Source organism: Copidosoma floridanum, unplaced genomic scaffold (genome assembly GCF_036245765.1).
Source record: "Copidosoma floridanum isolate Cflo_tuat_1 unplaced genomic scaffold, Cflo_Japanese_pri ptg000037l, whole genome shotgun sequence".
NCBI lineage: Eukaryota > Metazoa > Arthropoda > Insecta > Hymenoptera > Encyrtidae > Copidosoma > Copidosoma floridanum.
In genome coordinates, this window is record NW_028321914.1 from 416,829 (window position 1) to 440,814 (window position 23,986).

At 37.4% G+C, this 23,986-nt stretch overlaps 1 protein-coding gene across 3 annotated transcripts in view; it reads left to right on the forward strand.

Annotated features, from left to right (window-relative positions):
- Window positions 1-23,986, forward strand: part of aay (phosphoserine phosphatase) — a 392,153-nt gene that overhangs the window by 249,015 nt on the left and 119,152 nt on the right. For 2 of the 3 annotated variants that reach the window (XM_089597796.1, XM_089597797.1), the window contains one exon: window positions 719-862. In XM_089597796.1, the coding sequence (XP_089453922.1) occupies window positions 719-862 (144 nt within the window). The other variant, XM_089597798.1, reaches the window with a different exon arrangement.

Sequence of the window (23,986 nt, forward strand, 5' to 3'; positions counted from 1 at the left end):
ACATCAAACTATCACACCAAAAAACATTGGGTGATAAAGGTACCACAGTTTACGTAACCTGTATCTTTTCATAAACAGTCAGCTGATTGAATAAAAATTATGCAATACTGCCTGGAAAACTTACATTTTTTTTTGTATTGAAAAGCTCATGATTTCTTTTTTTAGTACTTAGTTTTATAATGAGAGTTAAAATATAATTTGAAAGGTATCGTAATAAATGTTGTGAATGACCTCCTAAAAGAGACCACGTTACACATACAATTTTTAAGTGGTTCATCTTGAGAAAATTACCTGGCAACACAATATTAAATTTCGTGAGGTAATTGAGTTAGTATTTAGATGTGATTCCTGCAAGTTTCGTACATACTTAAAGTATCTTGACTTTGCAAATAGCCACCTTCAGTAAGCTTTTATTAATGAAATAGTACAACCACTACATGCGTAAGTGAGTCAGGAAAAGCCTTTTTGAATGGCCGTATAAACCAAATATTTAATACCTCAATCTAAGTAACATCTTTTGTCATTTAGTATTCAACGCAGTGTATTGCATACCTTAATATTACTTCAGACTCTACATGAAAAAGTCTCTATTTCTTACAAGAAAAATTTTTGAGTTCAACCTATAATTTAATTTTGTAGCTCCGTTAATCCTAATTTTTACTTGGTATTCCATGAGCTGAATTTGACAATAATAATAGTTCAAATAATTTTAATACAGGACAGTGGCGAATCTGGATGAGGTAAAAATGGTCTGGAAAATGGCGGATGCAGTTTGCTTTGATGTCGACTCTACCGTCATTCAAGAGGAAGGAATTGACGAGCTGGCTAAATTTTGCGGCAAGGGTGACCAAGTTGAGAGTCTGTAAGTTTATTGCATTGTCTATGAATTATCTACAACACATGTACACTATAAAAACACGTAATTGCGAACTGTGGAGCAGGATCAACACAGTATTGTACATTTATGAAACTTTTCTAAAATATTTTATTAAAAAAATAAAACTGTTACATCAAAACATTTAAAAATTTAGTAAAAAGTTTCAAAGTCTTCTACTATTTAGGATTCAGTTGATAAGGAATTAATAAGTACATTTGAGAAAAAAGCTGTAGAAGATTTTTACTAAATCCCATCAAAACTCAGATGAAAAAATGATAATTAGTATAAATATTATTTACGGCTCTACAAAACTGCAGTTTTTTTTTTAAAGTTAAGTTAACCTTATTGTTAAATCCTTTCAGTTGGTTTCAAAATTATCGTAGATCTGCTGTTCATAGATAAATTACTTTATCTAGACTTATAATATCACGTTTATATAAAAGAATCTGAAATTTATAAGTTTTTAATGCAAAACATAATTATAAGAAATGTACCATTTTTTAGTAGAGAGTTTTGTTATTTCTTAGTCCTGGAAATAATATTTAGATGATCATAAAAAAAAGAAACGTTTTTTTATTATTTATTTTTATTGAAACATAAAGCAATAGAAATATATACATTTAAAAAGTAATTGCGAGTGCAATCTAGCAAATAGGTTATCAAACTCTGGCATCAAAAAAATTTAAAACGTAGAATCAGTCATCGAAAAATAAGATAGTGTTTAACTGATTATTGTACCCTGTGTGATAGATACCTCTGTCTGCATTACAGACAGTTGGTATACAATTGTGGCGGGTGCCATTTTAAAATTTGAGCGTTGGAATTTATTGTAATAGATACATATGCTTCTTCACCTTAGACCGAGCCCTAAGTAATTGCATATTTAGGTTTTGCAGCTTTACTCTCGCAACGGTACTGAATTATTTTAAAAATGTCATCAGGACTCACTATCTTTTTTAATAAATAATACAGAAATCATCTTACATCTGCTAGTACTAATAACGTCTCTATTAGAGTCCTTCAGGTAAGAAATAAGAAAACATACATTTATTGTATACAATCCAATTTTTAGCTTATGATTGTGATAATTTTGTTCCTTGACTAATTATATTTACATGCATGATACAGTATAAGATTGTGTTATATGTAAAAAAGCTATGCACATATACCAAAAGAAAACCGTAGGCTATGATTAGTATAGCAGCTGTTTAGCTTCCACTCTTCATTACAGAGTAAATCGTTTGATCGTTAAACATTTTTTGACTCAAGAATAGCACCAAATCTAAATTTTGACCAACAAATAGTATTCTATTTTATGTGCAAACTTTAAAAAAAACGTTGATACGATTGTATGTAATGTAACAAAAGTATTTTGCAGAAATTGCAGGGAGATACTATAAAAAAGTACCACTATGGTGTATCAAAGTATAAAAATTTTAAGTAAATCATGATTTGCTTAAAAAGATATTTTTGTCAATATTTATCATCTTACAAATTTGCATGCTGCATAGTTTTTCATAAATTTTTCAGTAGACATAAAATAAGAAGAATAACCACCAAAATTTTTTCGTATATAGTACAATCATTAAAAAATGATTTACTCCACGTAGTCATAAAATGTAAATTTTTTTTAAGTTCCAAGCAAAATGTTGGTTAGATTAGAACGTAACACAAAAAAAAAAAAAAAAAAAAAAAAACAGTGGACAGTAGATGCATTGGTACCAAAGTATAATGTAATACTTTTATGAACTTTTACGGCAGCTTATATAAGAATATAAATATATCTTCCATGAAACAATATTGTGTACGAAGACTTACAATTATAAATAAAATAAGTTGTTTTTTTTTTTGTTTTTTTTGTAGGGAGAGGATACATTCCTTTATGCACACCACAGGATCAATGGTAGTGTCGGACTCACCAAATTTTTTTTATTAGACCACTGATACCCACTAAACCCCCACCCATACCACGTGGCCTTAGTTATACCTTGAAATCGCGTTAACATTTAGGGTAGAGCCACCAGGGAGATAACTTTATCTGACAAGATTAGCAATCTCAGTCGCTAGAGGTGAAAAGGACTCAAGGTCTTTGAGGACCAGCACACGTTTTCTAGCGCTTCTTTGTAGGCTGCATTTTTTCACCCAAGCAACACGTCGGAAATTGCTCATCATTAGACGCTGGGTGGTAAGGCTCCTGGTCTGGACGGGATACCATCCAAAGTCCTCAAGGTCGTAGCCACGAAGGAATCACACAACTTGCTGAACATATTTAATTCGTGCATGCGCGTTGGGCTGTTCCGTGAGCACTGGAAGATCGAAAGGCTCGTCCTTTTGGTCAAGGGTAAATGATCTATCCTGGTTCCTTCGTCATTTTGACCGTTAGGCAGGTTGGACAATCCTAGAAAATGCTTGAGAGCCTGATACGAATCCAGAATAGAGATCTGTTTCTCGGACAGCTAGTACGGGTTTAAAAGAGGATTTTCGACGGCCATGGTTGTAGCCGAGGTTCTTGAGTCAGTTAGCAAAGCATGGAAACCCTTACATAAGACGAGAAGCGTGTGCGTTCTGGTGATTCTTAACGTTAAAAATACCTTTAACTCGTCTAAATGGTCCGACATGATAAGGGCTTTAAAGTGACAGAATGTACCAGACTATCTTAGAAATATACTGGACAGCTGTCTCTAGGATCGAGAACTCTGGTACGACATGAAAAACGGACCAAGAGAGAGGCGTCTGACGTTGGGGGTCGATCAGGGTTCAGGGGGTACTTTCACCTGAACGTTGAGGGTCAGGTAATCTGTGCGAGTCTAGTAATGCGATTCCAGCAAGTCGTGTGATTCCTTCACGGCAACGACCTTGAGGACTTTGGATGGTATCCCGTCCAGACCGGGAGCCTTACCACCCAGCGTCTCTGCAATCATCGACCTCAGTTCATCAAGGGTAAAGAGAGGCACTTGGCCTACGGTTATGTCTTCTCACCTTCTATTAGGATGATTTAGACAGAGGCAAGAGACCACTTTCTCTTAGAAAGAAGGCTCCATCGGCGCCGCTGGATATGAGCCGTGCATTCTTTTTAGCACGATCTGGTAGCTGAGGCCCCACGTGTTTTTATCCACCTCAGAGATGAATTCATGCCAGCATCGGTTACTGCTCACCTTAATCACCCACACCAAGGCCTTCTTTGCTTCCCTGTACGTGGCAACAGCTACCTCTGTATTTTCACAACATCTGTATCACTGTGCAAAATGGCGTAGGCACTGTACTTTTCTACACGCCATCTGCGCTGAGCATCTCCCGCAGACACTCGAAGTGCACGATGTGTCAGCATCTGGTAGTTTTGGCAATATGTCTGATGTCCAGCCTTGGCACCACGCTGTCGCACTGGTAACAGCTCACTTTTTTGGAGCAGTCACGTGCCACGTAGCCCTTTGCACTACACCTCCAGCATGCCCCTGTCCTGTGAGATCCTTTTAGAATAAGTATACTTGCTCACATTAAGTGTGTGATACATTGAATGTGGTTTTGATGAATATTTCAATATTTGATGAGTAATCAACTGTAAATAATACAGTGTGTCAATAAGAAAAGTTTAAATTAAACCCATAGCTCAACGTGCCACCAAATTGGCCAGTATAAGACTGTGCGCTTTCATCGAATCTTCCAATGATTTTAAAATAACGTCCTACCTCCACGTTAATTACATCTCACACGTCACGTTCACATAAGTCACATATTCCTACATACTTATTCCTAGTTCATATAAAATACCCAAAATATATTTATATCTTATCGGCTAAGAGAAATTATCCTGTGGTACCACTTAAACTTCAATATAATATTATTACCTGACAGTAAATGACACTTCAGGACATTCATCACACATAGATTTTATGATAGATTTTATTCAAACCTCAAACGTGCGGAAAAACGTAAGAAATACCTTTAAATTATTTTAAATCGTTTCAATCGTTTGACTGTACCCTTTTTTTTATGGTTAATTTAAAAGAATCTCAATTGAACACGTGGCCTCATGGAAAAATCACCTAAAGTTTTATTTAAATGATCCGTATGAATGTCTCAATTTTTTTTAATGATGTTATTCTTTTAGATTAACTTGTTGAATTTTGAAAGAGACAAGAAAAAAGAAGGGGTTAGGTATTTGTAAAAGCATGTATATATATATATATATACATACATGTGTATATATACATATGTGGGCAATATAATCACTATATTTAGCCTTCTCACACCTCCCTGAACTTTCCCTCTGCTAAGTGTGATGAACGTTTTAAACTCAAAACATCACTTAAGTCCCAAATGAAGCAACTAAAAAAGAAGAGGAAGCAATGAAAATTAATAGATAAATTTTTCCGCCCTCGCGTGGTTTTGCGAGGCTGGTACTTCCTCGGGCAAAAAAGCAGTTTTCCGATACTCGTTCGAAAAGTCTCCTTTATGAACCTCGTTACGGACCTCACCTTCGGCTCGGGCCGCAAACCTCTCGGTTCGCAAACAAAGACTTTTCAAACTCGTAGAAAAACTACTATTATAGAACCCTATATTAATAAGCTATTATTAAAAAAAAATTTTTTAATGTAAAATAGCTGAAAAATATCAAAAATTAAAAAAATTAATTAACAAATAATTATTTGTTTTAAAACTAACAAATAAACTAAAATAAAATAAATATCAATTTTCAAATCGAAAATCTGAAGGTAACATATTGTATGGAAAGGTCAAAAGCCAGTAAAGCTCCTGGTCTTTGGTTGATTTTTTGCCGGGACTGGGAGCACATCAGGTTGAGGAAAGGACGTTGGGCATTGAAGGAACGCCGTAGTAGGTGTTAAAATAAAGTGACACACAACACTGCACTTATTATAAACAACAATAAACACAACCAAATTACTTTATTCAGGCAAATAATAAAAGGTTTTATATGACCTACAAATCACTATTGAGCGTATTGGATCGAATCACTTGAAAATAGATTTAGAAAACAATCGCAGTAGATGAGAACTATTAAACTAGTTGTGAACAGAGAGGTAAGTAATAAAACTGAATTTACAGTGGTGTTCTAATTACCGAAAAGAAAAAGATGGCAGAGATATGCTGGTATACGTGTCGGCAGCGCAACACGTAAAAAGGAGCTGCAGGAGCAGAGACGATGAAACACATCTGTCCGCTAGCCATGTACGAAGGAGACTGTTCCGCACATCGCGTGTATCAGTGCACACGTTGCGCAGAGCTACACTCTCACCCATGCATACACACACATACATCTAGTCCTATAGTCACACGCTAGAAACTCCTAAATACAATACAGTTAGCTAAGGCGGTCTATATTTCGTTTAATGCGCTCAACAAAACCCGATAAAGACCTTGAATTTTAAACATTTTCCCGGGTTGGTATGTCTGAGTCTAATGACAGAAGGACAGACCAAGTAGAAGATAACAAAAAATTGAACTTATTAATAGTTATAAACAAAAATAATAATCATGTTAGTCACTTCAATTCTACAAATTTCCCGGGTAGAGGCGAGGGAATTTTCTTTAACGGGCAGCACACCAAGTATGTGATTTGTTTTTAGTGTTATATCTAACTACATAATAAAAAAATAATAATTGTAAAATGTAATCAAGGAAGCCCATATTATTATCACCTTTTAATAAACTTATGAGAATGTGTGGATTTAAAAGATTTAAAGACCGCTGTCCTTTTACAAATAACGAAACTTGCTAACTATTAACATCAAACTCCTCGGCTGGTATAACTAGCGCGAGCTTGACCACTGGTAAAGTGAGAGTAGAGGTAGCGGTACGGACTTCGACAACTCTAACAGATTCATTTGATTCTGTGAATACCTGAGTCACCTGGCCTAAAGGCCAATGAGAAGGTTGAGTATTCTCTTGGAGAATTAGTACTAGATCATTGACTCGAACTGCTCTTTGTTTGAAAATCCACTTTTGACGAACTTGTAATGACACAAGATACTCGTTAGCCCATCTCTTCCAAAAATGTTGGAGACAGGATGAAATGAATTTCCATCGTCGTAAAGGGTTAAATTCATCTCTTTTTAACTGAGGTTCGGGGGTTAGCAAGGCAGGTTTGTAGCTCAGGAAGTGGGCAGACGTGAGTACCTCTAAATCGAAAGGGTCATCTGATTGTGGAACCAGGGGGCAAGAATTCAAACACGCCTCTATTTTGCATAAGAGAGTGGAAAATTCTACGAAGGTGAGCACCTGGTTGCCGATTACTCGTTTTAACAACCGTTTAGCTGATTTAACAGCGGCTTCCCACAAACCACCGAAGTGGGGCGCCGAAGGTGGGTTGAAATGCCAATTGGTTCCAGCTTTCAGCAATTTATTGCTGAGGTTGTACGACCTTAAAAACTGGCAGAGCGTCTCCTTTAATTCGGAAGATGCACCTACAAAATTGGTACCCCTATCACTGTATAATTGCGAGCAGTACCCTTGCCTGGATGTAAGCCGACTGAAAGCAGCAAGAAAGTTCTCAGAAGAGTAGTCTTCCGCCATTTCCAAGTGTACTGCTCGAGTGACCATACAAATAAAAACACAAATGTACCCTTTCTGAGTTCCCTTTCCTCTCGATTTAGTCAATCGGATAGCGTAGGGACCCGCGTAGTCCACACCCATTTTAGTAAAACACTGGACACTCCAGTATTCTGGATGATGGTAAATCTCCCATCATTCGAATTTGTACATGCGGTTTGGCATTATACCGAATACAAGGGGTACATTTGAAGATTTTATTACAAACTACTTAACTCCCTTGCACAATCCAGTAGGCTTGGCGAATAGATGTCAAAGAAAAAAGAGTGCCACCATGTTAAACTAAATTATGATGATAATTAATTATCAAGTGGTCAGATAATCTTTGGGAGCAAGAATTAAAGGGTGTTACGTTTGGCTAGAGATCGAAGCCTTTCCAAGTCTTCCCCCTACTCTAATCACTCCATCGACAAGAATAGGATTCAGCTAGGTGATGCTGCTGTTTTTATTTAATGGAACCTGCTCGGATTCAGATAAAGACGAGTTTTTTAAAAGTATACGGTATTCGTGCGGAAAGCGGAACATCTGATGAACACGAACCCAAACTAATCGAGCATTTTCCAGTCCTGATAATGTCAAACAATGGCTATCTGACCCTAAAGTATCGGATAGATCCAGAAAAGACAACTCTTGTGACGTCAAAATTTCAACGTCATTACCTTTAGCAGACTTTATTCGGTTTAAAGTACGTTGGCATTTGAAAATTAACCTAAATATAAACCTTAGGCAGTAACTTGTAACCTTGAGTAATTTATGCCAACTTCTGTAAGCGGAGTAAGTGTCTGGTAACTTATCTTGGCATTCTAATGCATTTACAGAAAGCATTTCATTCAGAACAGTGTCTTCACCTTCAGGAGAATTTTTAGGTGAAATGTCGGAAAAAACGATTTCACGACTCCTCAAAAAATCGGGCCCTACAAACCAAAGTTTCTGACCAATAAGTTGCTTGGGCAGAACCCCGCGTTTGAATTTCACAACACCTATTAGCAACGAAGGTAGGCCACTTAGATGGAATTGACTGTATCCAACACAAAGTGTCCATAGAGTCGGTGTATAGGTGAATAGCCGAAGCCTGAACCTTTGTAGTTGAGACATGATGATTCACTAGCTTCAAAAGTAAGTGAGCACCACACAGCTCGAGACGAGGAATGCTAAGCGTCTTTAGTGGTGCCACCTTGGTTTTAGATGTTTCTAATGAAGTAAAAACCATGTCTGTTGTAAGTGTACGAAGATAGAGAACCGCAGCATAAGCTCGTTTAGAAGCATCAGCAAAGCCGTGGATTTATATTATCGGATCAACGGGTTGGAAATGATTCCAACGCGGAATTCTAATCTGATCCCAGATTTGGGCTTCATTGATCCACTCACTCCATTCGTTCAAAAGATTAGAAGGAAGTTTCTCATCCTATGGTACCTTCAGCAACCATAATTTATGTAGTAACATATTAGCTTTAATAATTACGGGAGAAATCCAATCAAGTGGGTCAAAAAATTTGGCTAACTGAGAAAGTACACTGCGTTTAGTCCAAATTGGAGGAGAAGATGGTAAGTTGACCTTAAAACTGAAACTATCGAGATCGGAGTTCCAGTTAAGACCCAAAACTGATGTGACCTCATGGTCATCTTGCAGTTTAAGCGGATTGGAAGAATGAAAGTCTTCAGGGATCTCGGCTAATATCTCTTTGGAGTTGCTTGACCATTTTCGTAACTTGAAACCGCCTAGCTTGGTCAGAACATCCAGCTGTTCTACCTTTTGCTTAATTTCTGTGAGTGTATCAGCGCCCGATATGAAATCGTCCATGTATACTTCAGTATTCAAAATCTCTGCTCCAAGAGAAAGAGTATCATGGTAAAGGACAGCTAATTCTTTCAATACCCGAGAGGCAAGAAAGGGTGAAGAAACTAAGCCGTAAGTAACGGTATTGAGCTGGTAAGTAGATAGAGGTTGCGAAGGATCTTCTCTTCAAAGGATAGCCTGAAAGGGTCGATCTGCCGATTGAACATTCACCTGACAAAACATTTTCTCTGCGTCAGTGAAAAAGACGAACCAATAGAATCTCCATTTCATTATAAGATCAAATAACGTAGCTAAAAGGTTTTGTCCCTGATATTGGATAAAGTTCAACGAAACACCCGATTTTGTGAATGCTGAACCATTGAAAACTACATGCAATTTAGGTGACGATCCTGAAAGGCTTAGAACTCCATTATGCGGGAAGTACCAAATTGTCGAGTTTTGGTCAGCTAAACACATATAGTTCAAATCTATGTACTCTTGTATGAACTCCCTGTACAATTCGAACAATTTTGGGTTCAGTTTGAACTTAGATTCAAGACGCAGAAATATGCTAACTGGAATGACTCTTCCCGCGAAGCTACCAAAACGTCTGTAGAATCCGTGAAGGGCAGGGACGCTGTGAAGCGCCCTGCTTCATCTCGAGTGTAGTTTTCGACGAACATTTTTTTGCATATCTGCTCGTCTTTAGTAAGGATAATCTTACAGCTCAGAGGCTCTTCTACCTGCCAGAACTTCTGCAACAAATCGCTAACATTATCTTCCTGACAAATATTGAGAGATACGACTTGATTTTGGACCGTACTGAGAGAACTTATAGCACCTGATAGAAGCCAACCGATTGATGATTTTACAGCAGTGGGGTAGTTAGGACCTTTCTTTATTATGGGTCCCTCGATAATAGTCACGTAAGTCACAGCATCAAGAAGGAGATCAACGGAATCTTTGTTCAAGAAGTATGGATCAGCTAATTGAATGCCTTTAAAACAATCCAATTGCACTCTTTGACTAATGGCAGGCGGAAGGTAAGAGGACACTCTGTTTATGACAAGAGCGCTACTTTCCAAAGAGAATTTGGACTCAAAGTGCGGCTTAATTTTGAACATAATTAATTGAGTAGCATTTGCTTTGACTACTCCTCCAAGTCCCATCAAAATAGCACTAGTTTTTTGAGGCTTTAAACCTAACATCTGGACAAGTGACCTAGATATAAGCGATGCTTGAGAGCACGGGTCAACGAGTGCTCTGACTGTTAGAACTTTACCCGACGGAGAGACGATTTGGATTCTCGCAGTAGCCAATAACACAGTATTGGAGCAACAAGCAGAACTAGTATCTAAAATGACTTTAGCATCAGGAGCCTTGTCAGCTTTGGTGGTGTTTTTTGAGTCAACATCTTTTTCTTGAGATTGAGAAGAACTGGAATCTCTATGCATCAGAGTATGATGCTTTTGTTGGCAGAAGGCGCAAAGAGTGGTAGAACGACATTCCCCGAACTTGTGCGGACCAAGGCAGTTGAGGCATAGTTTCGCCTTGGATTGAATAGATTTTTTAATTGGCCATGGCTTGAACTTAAAAACCTCACATAATTGAACATGGTGTTCACCATTACAGCAAGGGCATACAAGGTTTGTGGACGTAGTGTGATGAGACGAAGAAACAAAGGTGGTGTCTTTCTGTTTTTCCTGCTTGGGTGATAGATGCGCAACAGAGGGTTTCTGCTTAGAAATATAAAATTCCAACGAAATCGAATGGTTATTTAAGATACCTTTAAACTGAGCCAGCGTAGAAGGGTCGGTAGAACTACCTAAATGCCTTTGCCAATCCTTGGCGGTGGCATAGTCCAATTTATTGGACACAATTTCAATGAACAAATCTTCTAAACCGTGTTCAGCGCGCTCAAGGTTATCTAAAGCTGCAATAGGCCTAAGAGTTTGGCTAATCAGCTGTTCGAGCTCAACAGAGGAGCTATTCTTCATAGACGGAACGTTGAGTATCGAGTTTACATAGCTGGAAACTAACCTCCTTTTACTATCGTAGTAGTCCACTAGAGTTGTCCAAGTCTGATTATAATTTTCTGACGTAAGTGGAATATTTTTTATCAAATCTGCAGCTTCACCCTTGACTTGGGTCCGCAGAAAATGATGTTTAATTGCCAGAGAAATTTCAGCTTTGTTATGGACCAAAGCTTTAAAAACATCACGGAAATGAGGCCAATCCTCTATACTTCCCGAAAATTGTGGAAGATCTACCAGAGGAAGGCTCGAATACGAAGAAACTGGATCGCTACCCATAGGAGGGTCATGACAACCAATATGAACTCTGATACTATCAATGAAATCGGTAAAATCCCCTAAATTTAAGTAATATTGCTCCTCACCCCTAGGATACCCGTCGTCCTTCAAATAAGGGTGATCATTTGCGATAGGGGGGTCCTGGCTCCAGACTAGACTATGAATATACTGAAATTCAGAAAAGGCATTGTCCAATTGCTTAAGCCGAGCGGTCGCCTGCCCGCAAGTCATCTTGGCTTGGCCTAACTTCTTAAAATTCGCGTAAGAATTCCTAATCTTATTATATGTTGCATACTAAGCTGAAGTAAAAGCTTCCATTTTGAATTTGTTTACAGGAGTGCGAGGGAAAAAAAAGAATTGATGGAAAGAAAAAAGAGAACGAGAAACAGATAATATCAAGGTGCGGAAACAAAAACCTAATCTGAAGGTGGGGACTATTTTCCTTTCCCCTTTCTTTTTCGATTTACCTCCATCCTCACTCAACCAGCCACCATTCATAACCCAAAACCTTCTTTCACTTCTTAAACCACGGACGGTTTTACTTTATTGACGTGTTGCGCTGATCTTTATTAAATACGAACGGTGTACTCCGTGAATCAGCAGCTAGCAAACAGCAGCGATGACATGGACAGGACCCGTACCAGCATGTAGAAGCAGTAGCGCTGACAGTATGTAAGCTGCACTGATGCCAGCGGCGGCAGCACGACGAGGGTGAAGGCCTGCACCAGCAGGCTGCAGCAAAGGTGTAGATGCCGTAGGTGGGCTTACAGAGGTGGAGGTCTGCACCAGCAAGTTGCAGCAATGGTAGTGACGCCCTAGGTGTATGCTTCATCGTAGATGTATGTTTTTTTTTTTTTTTTTTTGTTTTTTTTGTGGAGGGAGGGGAAATGCATTGAGGCACACCGCAGGGACAGCGGTAGTGTGGGACTCGGTGGATTTTTTTTATTAGACCACCCATACCCACTAAACCCCCCCCCTTGCCGCGTGGCTTTTAATCCACCCCGGAACCGCGTTAGCATTACTTCAGGGTGGAGCCACCAGGGAGACCATCGCGTCTCACAGCATTAACGAGCTAGCTCGCCACCATTTGCTAGAGGTGCTGATGCTCTCGAGTCCTGAAAAGGACTCGGGGTCCCTGAGTACCAGTACCTTGTCTAGCGCTTCATAGTAGGCCGCCTCCTTAGCTAGCACCACTATAAGCTTAATGCTTTCCCTTGCTGAAAGGTAAGAAGTACCCAGTGCAACGTGGGTCCACATAAGCCTGTCTTTCAACTTAAGGCCTTTCTGCCTTATTTTCATCCTGCTTGGGCCTTATCCCTGGCCTCTTTTAGGGCTCTTCTAAATAGAGGGCAGCTTCCGCTGCCTGCTTCGTGCTTGTTGTCCGTTGTTGGGCAAAGAAAGCACCGTGCTGGACCTAGGCACTCTTTCTTCCGGTGGTTTGTGCTTCCACACCGGAAGCAAAGCTTAGATCTGTTTATTCCTTACAGTTGCCCGAGACGTGTCTATATCCCAGGCATTTGTAACATCTTGTTACTTCGATTTTTCTTCGAATTCAGCAGCTTACAAAGCCAACTCGTAACCTGCCTTCCTCTTCTACTTGTCTGTCAATTGTTTCGTCCACCTTGATTAAAGCCAGCCTATGTCCTCTGGCATTTGGCTTTAAGAGAGTTACTTCTGGCTTCTGGCTCTTAAGTCCAAAAGTCCTAGCGAAAGCCTTTTTGACCTCATCTTTCTCTACAATGGCATCCAGGTCTTGGACCTCTTAAGTCACTTTTCTGCTGCTTATTTTGACAGTACCCTGTCTTGCTACCGACTATTATTTTGCTGTGAGAATGCCGTAGCATTCTCTACACCTTTGGCCTTAATAATATGTCTCCTTTTTTTGTAGTGACAACACTTTGGACTGCCACTTTAGCCTTATCGGGGTGAAAGTTCGCCTTCCTAGTCTTCAGCACCGTTGCAAAGGTCTGTCCTTCAACCATCTTCACTACTACTGTTGTTGTGGCGTCCACTTTTTTCTTCTGGCTTTTTTTGTCATTCAGGGGAATTTCTTCTTGTTTGCCACTACCTGTCTTCTTTTTCTCAAAAGACATAGTATGCTGGCGTTTTTCAGGGCTGTCCGATGGGCTCCTGTTTCTCTTACTTCGTTCTATTTCCTTTAAGGCAGTGTTCAGGGTTCGTTTCTGTACATGCCGTCGGAAATTATCTCGCCTTTTTTCCCTCCACTGCAGGAATTCAAATGACATCTTCCAAGCGTTAATGGACAAATCTTCTTCAGTAAGACAGCGTTCCCTTAGCACCTCTGCCTCTTGAAGATGCTTAAGCGCCGCTTTGAGCCCATTTTTAACAGCGTTCGCTGTATTGCCGTACTTATCATTAATCAGTTGTAGCGGCTCTGTAATGTCATTCGTTGCTGATTGGACTTTATTAGCAACTTGCTGTCGCTTTACTCTAAGCCTAGTGACACTTTCTTCTAAAGAGGCAAGCTCTTCCTGGGTCTGGTGGCTAAATACCGACACGTTGCTAACCTCGGTGTCGTTAGTGCCTATACTCGACAGGCTTCCTCGTCGTCCTTTGTCTGTAAGGAAAGGCCATGGAACATTTTGCAGTCCCTGTTGGCCATGAGACACGTCTTTGTGCCCCCCCCCCCCCCAGAATCCGTGGGGCCTGCGTCAGTCACCCGGGCTTTCACCGGATCGGAACTGCCGGCGGATTCCCTCAGAGAGGTTACCGCCTGGGGTACTTGTTTTGCATTGACGTTTTTCATATCGGCATCTTTTTTAATGTCGTACTGACCTGCGAGGGCCAGCACTACCCTTTTTTTCTGGAAATAAGTATTTGGAAAGGGTTAAAACCAGTTCAGCAGCCCTCTCTGTTACCAGAGAAAACCGCTACTTGCTCGGGCCGGCCAGGAGTCGCCACTCTCCCTCAGTCCCACCTACGGAGACTGCCCTGGTGTTTAGTAATAAGTGTAAGAATGGTGTTTTTGTGTAATGTATGTATTTGTTGGTACACAATGGTCATCCTAGTGAGACGAGCGGCAGGTGTACAATCCCACGACCACGCAGACAACCCAACAAAACGGGCTGGTGTAAGGCACTAAGGTGCCGCCATATAGCCTCCTCAGTGGTAGTAAGCCTAGATTAGTCGGCCCACCACGTCTTTTTTGTTTCTGAGACGTACAGCCATATCAGATGTGGTTACCCAGACTTACCCGGGCCTCATCATCCGGCTTCACCCGTCACCGGGCCCCCAACGCAAGCCCGGAAAAGGACCCACCACACGCAACCCAGAACAATCCGTAAGTGTCCCTGTGTTTGTTTAGTAAGAGTGTGTGATGCATGTATCTGAGAAGAATGTTTTAACCACCACTTACTTCTATACACGACGGGTGCTAGTTTTTGTTGGCCCGCATCAAGCAATGGAGTATCACCCACGGAAGCAGCAAAAAGCGAAGAACAAGGAGCATAAGCAGAGCCAGCCCATGCATCCACACCGATGGAGGCATGGGACACTAGTCCCCCGTCCACATCGCCGCAGATACGCACGCCAACACCACACACGCCCCTCGATCCACGCCCCCGACCACCACCACAGAGAGCCACCCCAGCTGCCCATCGTCACCTCTTATTTTAAGAGGATGCCCCTATCCGCCACCCGGGGAAGCGCCCGGTATGGAGAAACTAGCGAAAACCCCACCTGGGATCGTAGATGTATGTGGGTGTGTCTAGAACGGGACCAGTGGAGTGAGTACAATGTTAACTCGGTTACCATCAACAAACACACAAAACAAGAAAAAAAGGTGCTCATGTTACATGAGACTTAAGCATTTAAATTAATGCTTATAGAGAGATGTAAGAGAAAACAGAAGTGCAGAGAGTGCGTGTGTGTGTGTATAGGGCACAACACAGCAGCCGCACTGCAAGATAGACTGCGTGCTCAAAAGAAAGCGCAGAGAGTGCGCGTGTGTGTATAAGGCACAACACAGCAGCCGCACTGCAAGATAGAGAGAGAGAGGAAGAAAACGCGTACGCAAGGGCACTACTCTCCCTCTCCCAATTCTCCTTCTATCGAAAGCACGAGGCGACGCCAAGATGGCCGCCGATACATACGGTTAGCCGAGATTCAACAAAGAGAAGATGGAGAGGTATGCCACGCAACCTCCTATTCCCCAAACCTCGTCACCCCCAATTTGGCTCGAAGGACCAAAAAATGTATGAAAAGGTCAAAAGCCAGTAAAGCTCCTGGTCTTTGGTTGATTTTTTGCCGGGACTGGGAGCACACCAGGTTGGGGAAAGGACGTCGGGCATTGAAGGGGCGCCGTAGTAGATGTTAAAATAAAATGACACACAACACTGCACTTATTATAAACAACAATAAACACAACCAAATTACTTTATTCAAGCAAATAATAAAAGGTTTTATATGACCTACAAATCACTATTGAGCGTATTGGATCGAATCACTTGAAAATAGATTTAGAAAACAATCGCAGTAGATGAGAACTATTAAACTAGTTGTGAACAGAGAGGTAAGTAATAAAACTGAATTTACAGTGGTGTTTAAATAACCAAAAAGAAAAAGATGGCAGAGTTATGCTGGTATACGCGTCGGCAGCGCAACACGTAAAAAGGAGCTGCAGGAGCAAAGACGATGAAACACATCTGTCCGCTAGCCATGTACGAAGAAGACTGTTCCGCACATCGCGTGTATCAGTGCACACGTTGCGCAGAGCTACACTCTCACCCATGCATACACACACATACATCTAGTCCTATAGTCACACGCTAGAAACTCCTAAATACAATGCAGTTAGCTAAGGCGATCTATATTTCGTTTAATGCGCCCAACAAAACCCGATAAAGACCTTGAATTTTAAACACATATTATCTTAGTCTTAAAAATATTTTTGTTACTACAAATCAAAAAAAATTACTGAAATAAGTGGTTTATTAGTTGACGTTACGTATTGTGAGACCAAATAATTTAAAAAACAGTAATCAAATATTTAAATTTAAAAGTCGTTAATTACTTGTGTATGTATAGCTATAATGGATAATATATAACAATGCATGAACTCAAGCAGACATAACAGTTGCTTGTAAACCTCCTGCAAAAGAAAAAATGCTTGTTACAACAGCAGTGAATTAAGTAAAACTCTTCCTAAAATATACAAAAATGCTTTACCCCGTCCAGACTCTGAAATAAAATCTTTCTTTAATGACTTTGATAGCGTAAAAAGCAAAGAGTCAATGAAAAAGTTAACAGGAATCTCAACAGTTTTATTTCATGTTTTACTTAGATTGACTGTTCCAGGAGAAGATGGGCAACTTAAATTCTTCAAAAAATTGTCCAACACAAACAGGCTCTTACTATTTGTAATAAAATGGAAACCCAAACTGAGTTTTTCAGTTTCGAATATTTTGTTTCAAATATCAAGATATAATGTTTCAGATATTTTTTCAGTATATTAAAAAACCTTGATTTAAAAAACTAAAAGCTGAATATTTTGGCCATCTTAAAAAAGGGATGAGAGATACAATGCCAGACAGTTTTAAAAATCACCCAAACTGTAGAGTCATTATTGATTGCACAGAACTGCACTGTGTTACGCCTCCTACACTTCAACGAAGAATCTTCATATATTCTAATTATAAAGGAGGATTCACCGTTAAATATTTCACTGGGATTAGTCCATCTGGGTTAATAACATCTATATTGCAAGGTTATGGAGGACGAGCTACAGACAGTTTCATAGTAAATGACACCAGATTTTTAAATTTGTTGTAACCAGGAGACGAGGTAATGGCTGATAAAGGATTACCACAAATAAAAACGAAACTGTTGCAAAAAGAGTGCACTCTCGTTCTTCCACCTTTTGCTAAAAGAGCAATGCAACGTGTAAAAATTTCCATAATACTACAGCACATCAATATCGAATTACTTGAAAAAATACACAATGTAATGCATTTAATATGTGTTCTAGCTAATAACAAAGAGCCGTTTATAAGAAAAAAATAACTGCATGTATTTAGTAATAATTAAAACAAAACTTTGTAATCATAATTTGTTTAAACTGTATTAACAAATTTATTTAGTGAATATAATATATACGTTCATCTGAAATTGCTTTTTTTACATTCTATCTAAATGAGTTTGTGGTATTTATTTATTAAAATAGTTATAATAAAACAACTCTAACTTTGGAATTACATCTACTAAAATGATTCATTTCTTTCTATTATGAAATGCACATTATCTTTGGTTGAATAAACAAAAACAGTACACTATTTAGAATTCAAAATGTGCATCGATACTTGAACTTGTATGTAATATTTATGAGATTGTTTCAAATGTTAAGTTTTATCCATAAAAAACAAATGAGGAACTTTGATGACATAATTTTCATAATCAACTTTTATGTCGTCTTTGCAATTACTGGGACATTTAATTTTTAAGAGTTATACTTTGTTATCATTTATGATAGCTTCATCAGGACTACAAGCAAGACAAGGTTGAGCAAAGCAAATTTGAGCTCATTATCTAAAACTTTAAGATCGGTTTGATTGTTAAAAATTACCTTTGCTGCAGATTCCATCTGTAAACCGGAGAGCATTTCCTTAGTGGGCCTTGATTTTCCCTAATTTTTGAAAAACCTGGTTGCTAACTGATCGAAGTTTTCTTTTCTTGTTTTTATCTCATGAGCCTTCAAGCTACAAGTCATTTGCATATATCTTTCTGTGAACCAAGATACAGATTTCGATTGTTTGACTGACTCAAATGCAATATCAGTCTATTTTTTTTGGTTTACTTGTATAAATTAAGATCTGTATTCTTCAGGGAAATTGTTTTTTTTCAAATATACTTTGTTTACTGACTCCTTAACCTCTCTAAAGGCATGATATTCTATAAAATGATTGTTTTGTAATTAATTTGATTTTTTTGATGTTTCCTAAATAATACTTTCACATTTCTTTCTTTCTGTTTCTCTTTCTTCCTTTTTTTTTGAATGCACTTTATTTTTGCTTTAATGATGATGCTTACGCAGCTCTTATTTAATAAAAATAGCTCAGGAACATTAAGTACTTCTTTTGGTATGTTACAAAAATTGATCTCTGGTTAGTTTAATCACTTGAAAAAAGTTTATTTATAATATAGCCTTTTTTTATATTTTTTCAGTTGATGATCTGATGTCACGTTGTCAGACTTCAGTTTGAAAAGATTTGAAATTATGTTGTATCAATAAAACTAACAAACAAAATAACAGTATATAAATGAGTAATAAAAGTAAGAACAATAATATAAATATAAGTAATAAAAACTTGTTAAAATGTCAGCCAAGAACAGCTAATAAAACACAAATATAAATCACAGCAAAATTCATTCGATCACAGACACAGCACAAATTATCACCATCACCAACGACGAGCTACACTGGATAAAAGTAGGCGGGCGGACGTACCAATATTACTGTTAGCGGCGCACTCAAGTATTTGGGCCGTCTGCTCTCCCACTTAGTATAGGCAGTCTATCCAAGCTGGGCGAGCAGCAACACCAAGCGCTTGGTCGATCACACGAACCAACAGTTGGGTGGGCGGACTTACCAAGGATATTGTGAACAGCGCATCCAAGTGCTTGAGTCGCCTGCTCTCTCGCTTTGGCTGGACAGACTACCCAAGATAGGTGTATAGTAGTGAAGGTACATAAGTTACTTACACTATTTTACGGCAATTTTTCATGAGCTTGATAAAAGAAATAAATAAAATTAAACATTAACTGTTGGGATTATTACCTATTAAGCAGATTGTAAAGGCACACTAGTTTTGGTCACCTCAAGTAAAAACGAATCATTTTTTGGATAAAATATATGTGAAGGCAAACATAATAATGGTAGAGCTTTTTTGTGTATAAATTTTTTATTTATCAAAATTTTTCTGATTACAGTAGAATATAAAATTATAAAAAATGTTTTGCTACAATAAAATGTGTGTTATTTGATTTGATTGCATAGCACGGAGCCACTTTTGGTAAATCATCTATTTTGATGACTTTAGTGATTTTGGATCTCCAATCTATTATGTATGAGTAAAAGTGTTCATCAAAGTAATTTTTTGATAAATTTTTAGTTCAAGATAAATACGATCGTCAATTTTCAGAACTTAAATAACTTCTTCAAACTTTTTGAAGTGAAAACTTCTTATGGCGCATTGGGCACTTTTGTGGGTGAGCATTTTCAGCCGTTCTCGCGACAGACGAGATTTTACACAGATATACTCCGCGTGTATTCTTATAACATATGTATACTATACGCGCTCTTTGCATGGGCATTCGTTTGTGCTCTCGCGACTCGCGACAGACGAGATTACATACCTATATGTATACTCAGAGTGTGTAGGTATGCGAGAGCGCTGCATGCTAAATGCTATACGCAGCAGCGTTGGTCTCATGGTCTGAGCATTATTCCACACTCACAGTTCATGCTTGATCGCACATAGCGCCGCTGCCTGGATCTCTCCGCGAACTACTTGGTGCGAGAAATCAAATTCAAAATCGTATGATCTTTTCAGCAGACAGTAGGCGCAGAAATTCAAGTTCGAAAGAAATCTTTCTATGTATTGGCTAATTAATGCCTAAAAATATTAGATAATGTTGTATGATTACATACATAAATAGTATACCAAGAATTCTTTTGAATTTGAATTTCTGCGCCTACTGTCTGCTGAAAAAATCATACGATTTTGAATTCGAATTCTCGCGCGAAGTAGTTCTCGGTGGGATCCAGTCAGCGGTGCTATGTGCAATCAAGCATGAACTGTGAGTGTGGAATAATGCTTAGACCAACGATGATACGCAGTCTTTGCATGGGCATTCGTTCGTGCCCTCGCGACAGACGAGATTGAGAGTTTTTATATTCATTTTATAAATGAATATTAAACGGAAAATTTATTTATTTAAATATTTCATTTGACTTGTGTTGCTGCTATGGTATTGTGTTAAAAAAATTGATAAATTTGTATTTACTACTTACTAATATTTACTGATTTAAATAAAACCACTTCCTTCGAATATAGTTTCTATATTATTATACTTCATGTCCATTCAAAAAGTGCCCACATTGCTTTGATAAACTTGATTTTTTATGTACAATTTCTCATGTCGCGAGCGCACCTAAAAATACTCACCCAAAAAAGTGCCCAAAGCGCCATAAGTTCAAGTTTTCACTTTTGCCTGCACTCCCGGAGTGCTACTTGGTTTTTAATGGAAATCATATCAACAACAACAAATGTACCTTTCGTATAAATGTGCCCCTAAATCTCAACTTGATTGTAAAATTCCACCCTTAATGGCTCCCTCGAAATGGAAAAGTTGTCATTGATTAATAGTGTAGGCTTGCTTATTTCGGATAGACCAAATTTAATATCAACCTCAACGTTAAGATTGTTGAAAACGTTGCACATTTAGAGACACTGTTTTTTTTCTAGTGTTAGTTTTAGATTATTATTCCTGCTAATCACTTGAGCACTTGCTCTTATTCTTCAATGGTTTGCTTCATAATGAATGCTCCAATAGTTAATATTTGTTCTATTTTCTAACAACAATCTCGCGTAATATGTTAAGTTGTGTGTTAAGTTGCGAAACTTTATATTCAGTGTACCATAAAATTTGATATATAATTTATGATACTTATCAATAATTGTTGCTAATAATTTGGAATCTGACTTGAGAACGCGAGGTGACATAATCATATCCATCAACCGTCGTAAGTATTTATATAATTTCCAATGTTCGTCATATCTGGGAATGTGATCACCCACAAGTACTGATAAAAAATATTAAAAAGTAAGAGTTTCAGCAGCTGACATTTTAAAAACTAACTTTTGTTTTAATCTGTTAGCTGCAATAGTTGGTGGCTTATTAACGTGATTATCACTCGAAAATGTTAAGCTTCCTATTTTATGATTCAAATACTTAAGCGTAAAAAGATTTTTTTCATATATATAAAAGTAAGTAATAGCGCTTGCAAATCATACATACAAGTTCCGTCTAGACAGTCGTGCATAAAATCAACTCTAAAATTTTCAGTTATGCGGAAGTTATCGATATCATAAAAAACGTATGTCTCTCTAATTTTAGTTTCCTTTTTAGCTGGTCTTATTGTGTCTGTTGCATAATTTTCTTTTGTTCTTAATAAATTTGGATCCTCCACAGTTAAACTTTTAATTTGTGTATGATCAGCTTTGCATATTCCACAACAATGTATTAAAAGACTTAACAAATCCAAACATACTATTTAAACTTAGGTTGTCACCGAGGATCAAGGCAAGTTGAAATTTAACAAGTGTAGCCTCTCCATCAACTACGATGGTGATTCATTTATTTTGAAGAATATTAATCTTATCTATTAATTTGCTAAGGGGTTTCCAACTTCCAGCTCGTCATAAAAAAAGTGGAAGAACTATTTGATCCATAATTTTTTTAGAGTGCTTGTTTAACTAAAGACCTCCTTGAATAATATTATAAGTTTTTGCTTTTTTTTTTTCAATTCATTCACATAATTAAAAATTTTTTTTAGTAATCCAGGTGTTTCTAAAAATGATTGTAACGATTTTTTTAAAGGCTCTTTCATGCTATTAATTAATTGAGGCACGTAAAGCAAATCCTTTCCTACTTATTTCTCTTGTAAGTGTTCGCCAATGGCAAATTATTCTGGATCAAATAATCCTTTACTTCTTAATAAACAAAACTGTTTAGATTCTGTCGAAATTTCATAAAAAACTAAATGATACGGTTGAAAACAAGAGTCTAAGTCTTCTGCACCATTAAAAATTTGTTTTTTTTTTTTAACGTTAGCATAACATCTTTTTTTAAATGTACTAAAATTGTATTGCAAATAAAATTTTTTACAAATCTCTCAACTTCCTGCATAATTTTTCTTGAATAATTTGGATTCGTATACAATACTAAAATAAATCGTATTATACAGTCTTAAATCAATTTTTTATCCATTTTTTATTACAAGTCTTGAAAAAAAGACTTTGCTGCTTTTTATACAGAAAATAACTTTTCAACACTTATAATATGAATAACATTTATTTAAAACTTTTTTGTACACAAACCTTCCTATAAACATCCACACATAATTATTTAGACTGAGCCATGCATTTGAGGCTGTACAAAACTTGTAACAAGCTTCAACTTCTTATTTCAGACTTAAAAATAGATATTTCTAATTATTTGCAATAATATAAACTTGGCAGACCGAATGAAGTTATCGATCAAATGAAAACGATATAGGGTAATATTACTTTATCATTCGTAATTAGCCAGTTCTCAAATTCTAGTTAATTTTTTTTCCATCTTTCAAGTTCTACAAATAAATAAAAGTATAGAGGTAAATATTGTTTGATAATGCAAAATACATATTTACAAAAAAATTATAAAACTTTGAATAGATCGAACTATAAATGGCAAAATTAAACAGTCTTAATACTTATTTATTTGCCCCATACTTTTCCAAAATATTGAAAAAGTAAAATTAATGTTTAAAAACTATAATTTTAAAACTGAAATGTCTTGATTTGACCAAACAAACAAAAATCTTAATAATGAAAACTTTTGCATGTATCATGACAGAGTACAGATCATTCTATAAAGAATTACGTTAAACATACAGTCTTAAAATTTTTTAAATATTGCCTCTATTTGAAGAATAAATATTCTGCTTATATCAACCTTGCTGATATTCACTCCTTGCCATCGATACCTACAGACTTTTTTACTGTCATGCAGAGGGGTAATAAACTAAGAGCCAGATCGTCATTATGTTTAACGAGATCGTAAAAAAAGTTATTTATGAACGATCTTAGCAAAAAAAGTCTGAAAGTCGATAATATAAATCCAAAAATTACATTGCACAGCATGCATATTGTATGGTTTAACAATGAATGTAAATAAGTAGAAATTGTACACATACTAGTGGCAATCGAGTCTTTGTGAGTACGATAAAATAGTTGAACTTCTTTAATTCGTGATTTATGGAAATAAACTCAAAGTTTTTTCACAGCAGAGGGCCACTTGTCACTAAATAGTGTATTGTATGATGCACCAAGAGAGTCAGTTAGTGTTTGTTCAGCAATGCTAAGAAACATTTTTTTTCTTAATTTATGTGATTTGATCAAAATATTTAAACAGGGAAAGCTATTGAAGTACTGCTCTATATAATTTTTGCTCCTTTTTTTATCATTCACTAATTTCCATCTATCGTTAAAGGTTATTTCCCACTACTGCAGCACAGCTTGCGTTAATTCTTGAGCCTGCTCTTGATTTGTAATGCTACTTAAATTATTAAAAACTTGTGCTGCTGTAACAGAAAGTATCATTTTTTGGTAAGTAAAGAAAAAATTCTTAGAGGGTCAAAAATTTCCACTCCACTCTCATTAATAACAATACTTA